Genomic DNA, 12,547 nt, shown 5'->3' with positions numbered 1-12,547 from the left:
TTTTTTTAAAAAGCACTAAATACAGTGGAACCTTGGCTCTTGAATGCCTTGGTACTCGAACATTTTGGCTCCCGAATGCTGAAAGCCTGGAAGTAAGTGTTTTGGTTTTTGAACATTTTTTGGAAGCCAAACGTCTGATGAAGCTGTTGGCTGTTGTTTCCGGGGCGCCTGCACCATTCGGAAGCCGCGCCTTGGTTTTCGAATGTTTCGGAAGTCGAACAGACTTCCAGAAGAGATTACATTCGAAAACCAAGATACCACTGTATATATAGTCTTCAAAATTTACAATTTCTGAATTTTGCAGTTCATTTCTCTAACCAAGTAATGTGTACAGAAATGAATATATAAGGGCAAAGTGTGCATAAAAATGCATGTGCTTGGGAAGATAACATACAGAAGTGCATTGTATTAGGGGGAAAATATGAATGTGCTTTGCTGAATGTATATATTGGGCAAAATTGACACAAAAAATCTGTATGTTAGTAGAAATAAGCCCTAAAATGCTGGTGAATTTTATTAGGTGCTTTTGAAAACAGAGGTCATAAACCATTATGGAAAGGTTGGAAACTCCAGATTGGAAAAATGAAGAACTGAGCAAAACCAAAACGGCAGCATTTGTCCATCCCTACCTCACATCTCCTTTATTTTCTCCTCCTCCTGCCCCAGTGCAGTCACAGATAGCAAACCTAGGAGATGCCTCTGTTTGGAATCGTGAAGAATGAGTTTGAGGCCTACTGCCAGTCAGAGCAGAGTATTGAGTATAATGGGCTGTGGGTCCAAGAGCATAGCATCTATTCTCAGTTCACCAGTGCCCTCCTTCAGGTTTAACTCTCATCTGCTCCTCTGCAATCCCTTCTTAGTTATCCTAGCTTCACCTTTTCCTGCTTCTCTCCCTTTCTCCTCCATCCTTCTTACTTCACCTTCCCCTCATTCTCACAATCCCCTCCTAAAATTCCCTTAGGGCAAAACGGGCAGCCATTTTGCATTTCTTTCTGAAGCACCTTGATCATTCATGCCCTTGTGTGGGGTCCACTCCTGATTTCTGCCCTCCTGATTTCTGCCAGTGTGGTGTAGTGGTTAAGAGTGGTAGACTCGTAATCTGGGGAACCGGGTTCGCGCCTCCGCTCCTCCACATGCAGCTGCTGGGTGACCTTGGGCTAGTCACACTTCTCTGAAGTCTCTCAGCCCCACTCACCTCACAGAGTGTTTGTTGTGGGTGAGGAAGGGAAAGGAGAATGTTAGCCACTTTGAGACTCCTTCGGGTAGTGATAAAGCAGGATATCAAACCCAAACTCTTCTTCTTCTTTAACCGACCACAGGATTCATTGCCTCCGACATGACCTCAAGGAACTCCAGCACCCAGCTGTGGCTGATCACCCACTACCATGAGCATGGCTCCCTCTACGACTACCTTCAGCACACGGCACTGGATGTGGAGAGCTGCCTGCTCTTCGCCAACTCCATCATCTGTGGCCTCCTCCATCTCCACGTGGAGATCTTTGGCACCCAGGGCAAGCCAGCCATTGCTCACCGGGACCTAAAAAGTAGGAACATCTTAGTCAAGAACAACAAGCAATGCTGCATTGCTGATCTGGGTAAGTAGACTTTAGGTGCTGAGGTGGCACACTGGAAATGCTGGCCCAACCTCTGCTTAAGGAATTAGGAAGCTTTTGAGGGGGGAAAGAGAGTCATGGGGAAGTCTGACTCTCACATCTTCCAAGTGATTAGAAAGAAAGGTAAAGGTAAAGGACCCCTGGATGGTTAAGTCCAGTCAAAGGCGACTATGGGGTTGCGGCGCTCATCTCGCTTTCAGGCCGAGGGAGCCGCCGTTTGTCCATAGACAGCTTTCCAGGTCATGTGACCAGCATGACTAAACCGCTTCTGGCGTAACGGAACCCTGTGACAGAAACCAGAGCGCACGGAAATGCTGTTTACCTTCCCGCCACAGCCCTACCCATTTATCTACTTGCACTGGCGTGCTTTCGAACTGCTAGGTTGGCAGGAGCTGGGACAGAGCAACAGGAGCTCACTCCGCCATGGGGATTCGAACTGCCAACCTTCTGATCGGCAAGCCCAAGATGCTCAGTGGTTTAGACCACAGCGCCACCCGCGTCCCCTTTCCAAGTGATTACACACACGTGGGCACATGGAAAGGCAGGCAGGTGGGCTGCTAGCCAAGGGCGGAGCTACCTGCCCTGGCACCCGGAATGGCAAGGGGGCAGGGTGAGCTGCCCGCAGTAGTGTGTGGCACGGCAATGTTACCCACCGTCACGGCTGACACCCGGTGCGCATCGCACCCCCCGCACCCGACCTTCCTCCGCCAGTGCTGCTAGCCACTCCAAGCCAGAATGGAGAGGTGTGGTTTTTGTGCAGGGATGTGAATAGATGCTAGGTGGGGGTATATGTATTCGATATTATCCTTCCTTGCGTTTGTGAGTCCAGCAGAGTACATCCCTTTGCAGCTTAAAAGGGAAGCTTAGAAAGGCTAGTTTTAGCCTTTTAGTAATCCAGGGTGCTTTAAGGCAGACTGGATTCTCCTGGTATTCCCCCCCCCCACTTCCCCTCTCCTTTAAAACAATAATTACACAAACAGTCTTGTAAAATGTGAAAATAACATTTACTCACACAGAATACTTGTTGACGAGTTACACATACAGCAGCTTTGTTCAGGCAGGCTTAAAACGGTAATTCAGTTACGAGTATATGCTTTAGTCTTGGCATAAGTTGGCAGGGTGTTGTTGTAACAGGCTCAACAGTTGCCATCATAGACCAGCACTCTTCTAACCATTGGCGCTGCGTTTCTCTCTCAGGTCTGGCAGTCATGCATTCCCAGAGCAGCGACTACTTGGACATTGGCAACAACCCAAGGGTGGGCACGAAACGCTACATGGCGCCTGAAGTTTTAGACGAACAGATTCAAATGGACCGCTTTGAATCCTTCAAGCGGACTGACATTTGGGCGTATGGCCTCGTCCTCTGGGAGATAGCCCGGAGAACTGTCGTTAACGGTAAGGGGACCATTAACTCAAGGTTCTAATATAATCAAGTTGGTTCATCAATCCCACTCTTTTTATGATGGCCACAAATGTGGGAATGCTTAGGAGTGGGGATGAGTATATATTATTTTATATATATCATCCCAGCTTGTGTGAGCAAGCTCCTAACTTAGCAGAGTCACATTCCCTTTTAAAACACAGCAGAAAACGGTTGCATAGGCTTGCTAAAGCCTCTATAAGAAATATATATTCCTGGTATATTCCCCTTCTTCCCTCTTAAAAGCAAAGACACAATACAGTACTGATTATTAGCTATAACAGAGTTTACTTACATTCATCCATGAGTACAGGTTCAAAGAGGCAGATAAGCTTAGATAAATCTATTTACATGTGGTGAAGCTGCTTCCATAGGGGAACAGGCTTCACCTCTGCTTCTCTCAGCTGCAAGCAGAGAGAGATCATCCTGCTTGTTCAAAAGACGAGGCAAAATGGGGAAGTCTTCTTTGGGATCTAGTTCCCAGGTAAGACCACACCTACTTCTGGTTCCTGTAACTCAGTCCAGGTAAACAGGAAGTTAAGCCTGGAGGACTGAGTTACTTTCATGTCCTCTCTAGCAGTGTTGGGTTTGGCTGCTCTGTGTTTACATCCCACAACAAATGCCTTCTTTCTGACTCCCTAGCCCAGAGATGGGGAACCTGTGGCTGTCCATATGTTGTTGGACTGCTGGCTCCTCAACCTTGTCCTAAGCCATAGCGTGTGGCTTGTTTTCCAAGCTTTTCTCTAAAAGTGTGTTAAGCATTTTTAACCAGTTCGTTAACCAAAAGGGCTCCCGGAGTGGCTTACATCAGATCAGCAAAAGCAATAACAGTCCCTGCTGTCTTATTAGATCAGGGACTCGGCTAAAAGGTAAAGGTAAAGGGACCCCTGACAGTGAAGTCCAGTCGTGGACGACTCTAGGGTTGCATGCTCATCTCGCTCTAAAGGCCGAGGGACACTTTCTGGGTCATGTGGCCAGCACAACTAAGCCGCTTCTGGTGAAACCAGAGCAGCACACGGAAACACTGTTTACCTTCCCGCCGGAGCGGTACCTATTTATCTACATGCACTTTTTTGGTGTGCTTTCAAACTGCTAGGTTGGCAGGAGCTGGGACCGAACAACGGGAACTCACCCTGTCACGGGGATTTGAACCGCCGACCTTCCGATCGGCAAGCCCTAGGCTCAGTGGTTTAGACCACAGCACCACCCACGTCCCTTCAGGGACTCGGCTATACAGCTGCAAATCAAACCTTTTAAGTACAGTGGTACCTCGGGTTACAGACGCTTCAGGTTACAGACTCCGCTAACCCAGAAATAGTACCTCGGGTTAAGAACTTTGCTTCAGGATGAGAACAGAAATCGGGCAGCAGCTGCGCGGCGGCAGCGGGAGGCCCCATTAGCTAAAGTGGTGCTTCAGGTTAAGAACGATTTCAGGTCAAGAACGGACCTCTGGAACGAATTAAGTACGTAACCAGAGGTACCACTGTATGTTCTAAGGTGCATTATACAAATGTGACACTAGATGGTGATGGTGAGCTATGGCAAATTCAATATATTTTTCAAAGTGTTTGGTTTTTTTTAAGCATACTCACAACGTTTTTTATATGTGTCTAGATTCCTCCCAGGACATCCAAAGTCCCATCTGGACTCTCCCGCTCCCCCCGCCAGCAAATACCTCTGGAATGTTCTGTCTCCATCCCATAGCAAGTGACCATGTGCATTTTACCATTCTATGCAGTGCTCGGCTTCTGGTACGATGCCTCTCTCCTCTGTTGGAGGCAGCATGCCTCTGAACATCAGTGGCTGGGACTTGGAAGTGTGGGAAATGCTGTTGTGCTTGCACAGGACCGGTGCTAGAGTTTCTTGCGCCCTAGGCAGTCCACCTTCTGGTGCCCCCTGCCACCCGCCACCCGCCAAAGCCTGCTTTAGCGGGAGGTGGGAGTGGTGGAGAGGCAAGCAGCAGTTTCTCCGCTGTAGTGGAGAAGCTGCTGCTCGCCTGGCCCGCCTTCCGCCAAAGCCTGCTTTAGCGGGAGCCGGGGGGTGGTGTAGGGGGCAAGCAGCACCTCTCCACTACAGTGGAGAAGCTGCTGCTAGCCCGTCCCACCCCCCCCCCACCGAAGCCTGGCCAGCACCCCCTCCATTTTGGCGCCCTAGGCAATTGCCTAGTTCACCTTAATGGACGCGCCGGCCCTGTGCTTATGTCCTGCTTGTGGGCTTCTCATAGGGGCACCCGGTTCTTGTGGTCTATGGGTCTTCATCTGTCCCTGTCCCAGAGTCACGTGGAGTGCTGTGTGCCCGGCTTTGCAATCTCCTATGATCAGCTGAACGTTGGCATTTGGCAAGCTGTGCCTTTTTCCTGCACGGTTTTATTTCAAACCATGCGGGCAAAAAACAGGTCTGTCCGTCCCCCGAATCATGCTGACATGTGATTGAAAGGTGTGTGGGTCAGGGAGATCAAGATCTGGCTCCCCTAGCCAGATCCAGTTTCCCACCCCTACGGTAACATCTCACACAGCCAGCCTGTCTAAATGGTCAATTTAGGATTTAAAATAGCAGCTGCAGCCAGAGAATGCAAAGGGGAAGACAGCCGTACACCACCATCTCCCTTGCATTTGGCTCCCTGCTCAGAAATAATCACTAATCAGGCTTGTTAATGCGAAGGCTTTCGGCTGGTCTAGTTGGATGGAGGGTTCTCTTTTATTTTCCTTTTCCACGCGAGTGATTAGCTGTAAATTATAAACACTGTAATCTAGTGTCAGCGCCAGGCTTACTGATTAAAGGGGCCATTAGACTCAATCAGCACTTTGTTTGTTCAGCTCTGATTAGGAAACAAGCAGCATCGCAGCTCAGTCTGGCAATGGGCCATGTCCATGGAACTTCTACTATCCCCCAGCCAATCCTGCAGGGGAACCGCAGCAAAGCCATTTCTGTCTTCATAAGGATGCAGAGGCCTCCGAGAAAAGGCTTCTTGTCCTGTTTCTCCCCGTATGCATGCATGCATGTAGGAAAGAAGCCAGAATCTGACCTTCGCTATGCAGCTTTGCAGGGTGAAAATGGCGCCGCGCAATTATCGTACCCTCCAACATTTCTCCGAAGGAAATAGGGACACCCTATTCCATACCCTCCAACATTTATCCAGTGAAAGTAGGCAGGGGTGTAGTAGGGGGCGGGGGGCTGTCCGCCCCGGGTTCCAGGGAAGGGGGGTGACACTTTGGCCACCCCACCCCACCCCACACCGCCAGGCGGGCCCCAAACAGGGGCATGCCACCTTGCCCCCCCCTTCCAGCGGCTATTTTTTTGCGCGAGGGACGGGCCAGCGAGGAGGGGGCGTCACGCTTGTCTCTGCCATGACACCCCCTCCTCGCTGGCCCGCCCCTCGCACAGAAAAAAAAGCCGTTAGAAGGAGGAAAGGGGGAGGCAAAGCAAGCGCTTGAACGCGCCTGCTCTGCTTCCCTTTCCCCCCCTCCCAGCGTTTTTTTTCGGTGGGGGGTGGGCCAGCGAGGAGGGGGCATCATGCCAGCGAGGAGGGGGCATCGTGCCCCTCCCCCAGGGGGGTGCCTATGCGCCGCCACCGCCCCAGGCAGCGCAGAGCCTTGCTATGCCCCTGAAAGTAGGGATGTCCTAAGGAAAAGCGGGACATTCCAGGATCAAAACAGATACCTGGATGGCTTCTGTGAATCCAATACTGTGCCTGGAGAACAGGGACACTTGGAGGGTCTGCTGAATTTTGCAGTGCGTGCAGGTTCCCTGAAAATTGCTTGGAATGATGTAGACCGAGATTGGGTGCAGCTGCTATTTAGTCTTCATGCAGGGAAGAACAGAGTAAAAAAGTAAGGAAATGCTAAATGATAGACAGTGTGCTAGTGGTGAGAGAGATGGGTTAGGACTGGGGAGACCTGAGTTCTGATCTCCCCCCCAGGCATGGAAGTTATTTTGGGCAGCTTCTAGGCTGGTTGTTTATTGAGCATTCTTCCAGATAGATTTGTGTGGTGGTTACACAACATTGTCAGCCAGGGGTTGTGCACTTTCCAGCACAATTTCCCATCATTTTTCGTATCTTAATTGCACTGGAAGGTGCTAGATAACAGCCAGATCTTGCGCAACTCAGAAAACCCATCTGGAAACATCTTAGATGAGCCAGGGCCAATCGTTCAGTCGTGTCCGACTCTTCGTGACCCCATGGACCAGAGCATGCCAGGCACTCCTGTCTTCCACTGCCTCCCGCAGTTTTGTCAAACTCATGCTAGTCGCTTCGAGAACACTGTCCAACCATCTCATCCTCTGTCGTCCCCTTCTCCTTGTACCCTCCATCTTTCCCAACATCAGGGACTTCTCCAGGGAGTCTTCTCTTCTCATGAGGTGGCCAAAGTATTGGAGCCTCAGCTTCGGGAAATAAACCCATCCCGACAAGCGCAGAGGAAGCTGCCCAGCCACCCAGGGTGGCAAACCTGGAAGCACCCAGGGGCATGGTTTTGCTCCCAGCACGCATGCGCGGGCGGAGGCGAGCCAGGGAGGGGCGCCCAGAGTGTCACCCTCTCCAGGGTGGTACCCGGGGCTCCCACCCCCTTCACCCCCTCTCCCTACGCCACTGCATCCCGATCTCTTGCCCATAGAGAAAGTATTGGAGGCACAATCTGCCTGATACTAAGGTCCACGATTCAGAACCGTGCTTCCTGAGATCATGACGTTTCGCTTGTTCCTGTGGCTTGGGTTCTTCTCAGTTCACAATGGTGCCAGCCAGGATTCACCCTGGCCTTTCCCAGGGTGGGGAATTTGTATTACAGGTGAAGCAGCAGTTTGCTAATTCTCAGCCCTACCTGCCCCCAGAAATGAGTGGCTGAAAAGAAAAACACTTGCTAATTAAAAAGCAAAAAGGATCTCCTAGTCAAGGCACAGATTGGCCAGGCTAATCCTATCTCTCTCTTTTGGAATAAGCGCTGCCCATTAATAAGCCTATTATATTCACAGTGCACGACCTTAATTAGATGTCTGTTAACTGTTAAGTGCCTAATGTGGCTATATGCCTGCACACATAGGCCGGCAGAAACAGACACAAGCTCTACCAAACGTGGAGTCCTATACAAAAAATATAAATAAATCCTTGCTTGCTTTGATGACTGTTTTGATGGGCCTGATCATCCACTGCATTGACAGTTCTTTTTTTTAAGTTATAACAAGGCACAGAGCGACATTTCGCTGGGCATTAGGGCAATCAGTATTCTAAAAACCCACAAAACACCGCGTCAGCGAGCCCCAAATGGTTAAAGTCTCCAGTGCTAAGGACATATGGAGCCAATTAGCATTGGAATGGATTAACGAACAAAAGACCAGCTGCCAGAGGTTCTAGGTGAGCAGAGATTTTGGCCGCCAGGTGGCGCCAAAGGCACAAGGCTTTAGGAACAATGAACCCGGCTTCTTGCCATTTGCTTGGCAACCCCTTGAAAACAACTTGCCAGAGTTGGAGACTAGTTTGAGCTTTGATTGGGGGGTGGCGGTGGGGTGGCTGCACCCTGGTCAGCCTCGCAGGACCATTGGCCCCGGTGAAACTTCCTGCTGAGTTCTGCAACCAAATCCTTTTTCGTTATGGGGTTTTGTAAGCTTAGAAAAAAGGCAAGTCTCTTCTTTTCGTAGCCAAGTAAGATTGTTCCCAGTAGTAATGTACGGAAGTGAGAGCTGGACCATCAAGAAGGCTGATCGCCGAAGAATTGATGCTTTTGAATTATGGTGCTGGAGGAGACTCTTGAGAGTCCCATGGACTGCAAGAAGATCAAACCTATCCATTCTCAAAGAAATCAGCCCTGAGTGCTCACTAGAAGGACAGATCCTGAAGTTGAGGCTCCAGTACTTTGGCCACCTCATGAGAAGAGAAGACTCCCTAGAAAAGACCCTGATGTTGGGAAAGATGGAGGGCACAAGGAGAAGGGGACGACAGAGGATGAGATGGTTGGACAGTGTTCTCGAAGCTACTAACATGAGTTTGGCCAAACTGCGAGAGGCAGTGAAGGATAGGCGTGCCTGGCGTGCTCTGGTCCATGGGGTCACGAAGAGTCGGACACGACTGAACAACAACAACAAGATTGTCCTCCATAAACACGGTCTTAACAGCGAGTCCGTAAGTGACTGTGGAGGCCAATTCTGGATCCACACGTCCTTCCACAGTGGGGACATAGGTTTCCAGGCGGGAGTTGATCACGGTGAGGGTTTGCCAAGCGTGCCTTTCTCTTAGCACGTTTCTCCCTTTCGTCCTGAGTTTGAGCGTCTTCAAAGTCCATGACACCTTCGGTAAAGGCTGTTCTCCAATAGTGCAGGCCAGTGTTTCCCAGTTGTCGGTATTCATACTACATTTTTTTAGCCTTGAGAGAGTCTTTAAACCTCTGCTGTTGACCACCAGCATTACGCTTTCCATTTTTAAGTTTGGAATACAGTGATACCTTGGGTTACATACGCTTCAGGTTACATACGCTTCAGGTTACATACTCCGCTAACCCAGAAATAACGCTTCAGGTTAAGAAATTTGCTTCAGGATCAGAACAGAAATTGTGCTCTGGCGGCGCAGCGGCAGCGGGAGGCCCCATTAGCTAAAGTGGTGCTTCAGGTTAAGAAGTTTCAGGTTAAGAACGGACCTCCGGAATGAATTAAGTACATAACCAGAGGTACCACTGTAGGGTAGTTGCTTTGGGAGACAATAATCAGGCATCCACACAACGTGACCAGTCCAATGAAGTTGATGTTGAAGAATCATTGCTTCGACACTAACAGAGTAAACTGGTGTGGGGGGGGGGTGTTTGTGTGTGTGTGTGTGTGTGTGTGTGTGTTTGTGTGTGTGAATATGGCAGTGGTGTATAAAATTATGCATAGAGTGAAGAAAGTAAACTGAGAGCAGTAATTCCCCCCCCCCTCATAATACTAGAACCCAGAGTCATCTAATGAAGTTGAACGGCAGGGGATACCGGACAGACAACCAGTATCGATGGCGACGAACATGGGCATTTTTAAAGGGGGATGGGACAGATTCATGCAGGTTGAGTTCCTATCTATAGCTAGTGGTTATGATGAGTCTATATCACCTCTGCTATCAGAGTCCATGTGACTTTCAGTAGCCATTGTTGAGGTTCGTGTGCTCGTGTCCTGCATATGAGCTCATCTTATGTCCTTTACGTTGAGCCACGGCCAGCCCAAGACATTTTGGCACCTGAGGCAGATCCCAAAATGGCAACCCCCCCCCCCGAGAATAAGGGATGAGGGAACATCTACATCAGGAACAAGGGGGAGAAAGACTGACATTGGGATCTGCTGCCCTAGTGAAGACTGCTGCCTGAGGTGGTTGCCTCCCCTTGCCTCATGGGTGGGTCGGCCTTGCTAAGAAAGGCACATTTGGACTTACTTCAAAAGCCCAGCGATACATTGACTTCATGTCTGGCCTCTGCGTGAAGCTTCAACCTCCACTCTTGGCCGAGCTGTAGCAAGATGCTAGGGGGTTCCACGCATCCCCCAGGGTCTGTGTTTCTTTGGATAATTGACACGGCAGGGACTGTTGTAGCTTTAAGGAATATATTTTATTCACCTTCAGTCTGCATGGCCATTTCAAGAGGGGCTTGTCCCCTGCAGGGTGCAGCCAGCCTTCAGCTAGCCTGCCCAAGATGGATCCCAGTCTTCCTTCTTCCTTCTTCTAAAACCTCTCTTTTCCTGTCATCTCGTTACCATGGCAACCTTCCAAACCCCTAGGACAAGGGGGGGAGGACAGTTCTCTTGTATTGCCAATGGTCCTCAATGGCCCTGTATTGTTTCTTAATGGCCCTAGCTTAGCCAGGAGGTTTTGCGTAATCTAGCTCAAAAATTCTGCAACCTGTTTTTTGTCCCTTCGTATTCCAAATAATCAAAACCCTATCCTTCATTCCTTTCTAGAGTTTAGACCTCCCCCTAATCTACAACAAAATTATATTACATGTCTAAACGAAATCGTATTACACTCTGTATTTAGACCTCTTCATAGTCAGTAGCAATCTGTACTCCACTTGTAGTCTTTTCCACAGCTATTTCCCACCAGTACTTTCCACCCCATAATGTCTTCATGTGCCCTTGATGCTGCGTGGTTCAATGACATTAATTTTCCAGGCACTGTGGGTCACGTTTGGTATTTTTCCTGGTGCACGACTCACGTCGATTTGTTCCCGCTTGGAGTTCTCCTTCCATGCTTCTCCACCCCCAGACTGCAGGATCATGTGCTTTGCCATCAAAAGCCTGTAAATGCACACATGGTGGCTGTGTGTGTGTGTGTGCACAGCATTTTCAGATGGAAACGTATCACAAAATAGATCCCAGGCTGTTTATCTTCAGACTTCTTCCACCCAAAGATATCTTGGGATATGTCAGTCTATAGCAGGCATGTCCAACAGGTAGATCGTGATCTACTGGTAGATCACTGGACGCCTGTGGTAGATCACTGGTAGATCAGTGGCTCCCCCCAAAGAAGCTAAAAAACTTTGGCTCCCCTAAAAAAACTCAACATCTTTGCCCCCCCACCCCTAAAATGACCTGACCCACCAAAAACAGGACTTTCTTCCCAACACAAGCTCAATGTCACTTTCCTCCTCCCTAAAAAAGCTCAACAACTTGTACGTGAACCCCAAAAAACAGGGCTTTCCTTCCTTAAAAAAAAAAGCTCAACAAATTTGACCTGAACCCCCCAAAAGGGGGTAGATCACTGCCAGTTTTTAACTCTGTTAGTAGATTGCAGTCTCTTGGAAGTTGGCCACCCCTGGTCTATAGCAGAGCTTTCCCAACTTTTCATATTGCTGGTGACACACTTTTTTAGACATGCATCATTTCACGACACAGTAATTCAGTTTTACTAGCAAACCGGACGTTAAACCAACCCTTTTCCAGCCCTGGGAGGAGCGTGTGGAGCATTCGCAGGACACACCTACAAACTGCGGCCAGGGGCGTAGCAAGGTAAATTGGTACCCGGGGGCAACAAAAAAAAATTGTCCCCCCCCCGAGGCATGGGAAGGTCAGGTGGTACCCGGTGTGGAAAATTTCTTGTCAACCCCCCCCCCAATTGCTTCCCCACCCCCCGCAAAAAATGGTTTTACGTTATTTCATATTTTCTTACAAAGGAATAATAACAAGTAATTTAAAAAACCTTTTATTTATATCCCACCCTCCCCGGCCGAAGTCGGGCTCAGGGTGGCTAACATCAGATACGTAACATTGGTATAAAATCAAACGATAATTAAATGACCTCCTAAAAAGATCTCAAAATCAAATTAAAGTCTAATTAGATGGCTTTCCACAGGGTTAGGAAAACAGCGAAGTGAACAGCTATTTTGGTGGAGGAGGGTCAAGATATTAACCGATATGCATGAAATTTCATATATAGCTATATAATCCCTAGTATAGTAAGGTAAGACCTTCGGAGCAGGCATTTCCAAAAAAAAAATTGTTCCTTGATAATTTGTCACCCCCTCCATTATGGAACGCGGGGCGGCCCGCCCCGCCCCCTTGCTACGCCCCT

The 12,547-nt window shown here is 49.1% G+C and overlaps 1 protein-coding gene across 1 annotated transcript in view; it reads left to right on the top strand.

Annotated features, from left to right (window-relative positions):
- ACVRL1 (activin A receptor like type 1) overlaps positions 1-12,547 on the top strand; it is a 57,825-nt gene that overhangs the window by 23,805 nt on the left and 21,473 nt on the right. The window contains exons 7-8 of the mRNA XM_033138667.1: positions 1,320-1,595; positions 2,811-3,008. Coding sequence (XP_032994558.1) covers positions 1,320-1,595; positions 2,811-3,008 — 474 coding nt within the window. The remainder of the gene's footprint in view (positions 1-1,319; positions 1,596-2,810; positions 3,009-12,547) is intronic.

This window comes from Lacerta agilis, chromosome 2 (assembly GCF_009819535.1).
Source record: "Lacerta agilis isolate rLacAgi1 chromosome 2, rLacAgi1.pri, whole genome shotgun sequence".
In the NCBI taxonomy this organism is placed as follows: domain Eukaryota; kingdom Metazoa; phylum Chordata; class Lepidosauria; order Squamata; family Lacertidae; genus Lacerta; species Lacerta agilis.
This window is presented reverse-complemented; position numbering and strand designations above follow the sequence as displayed.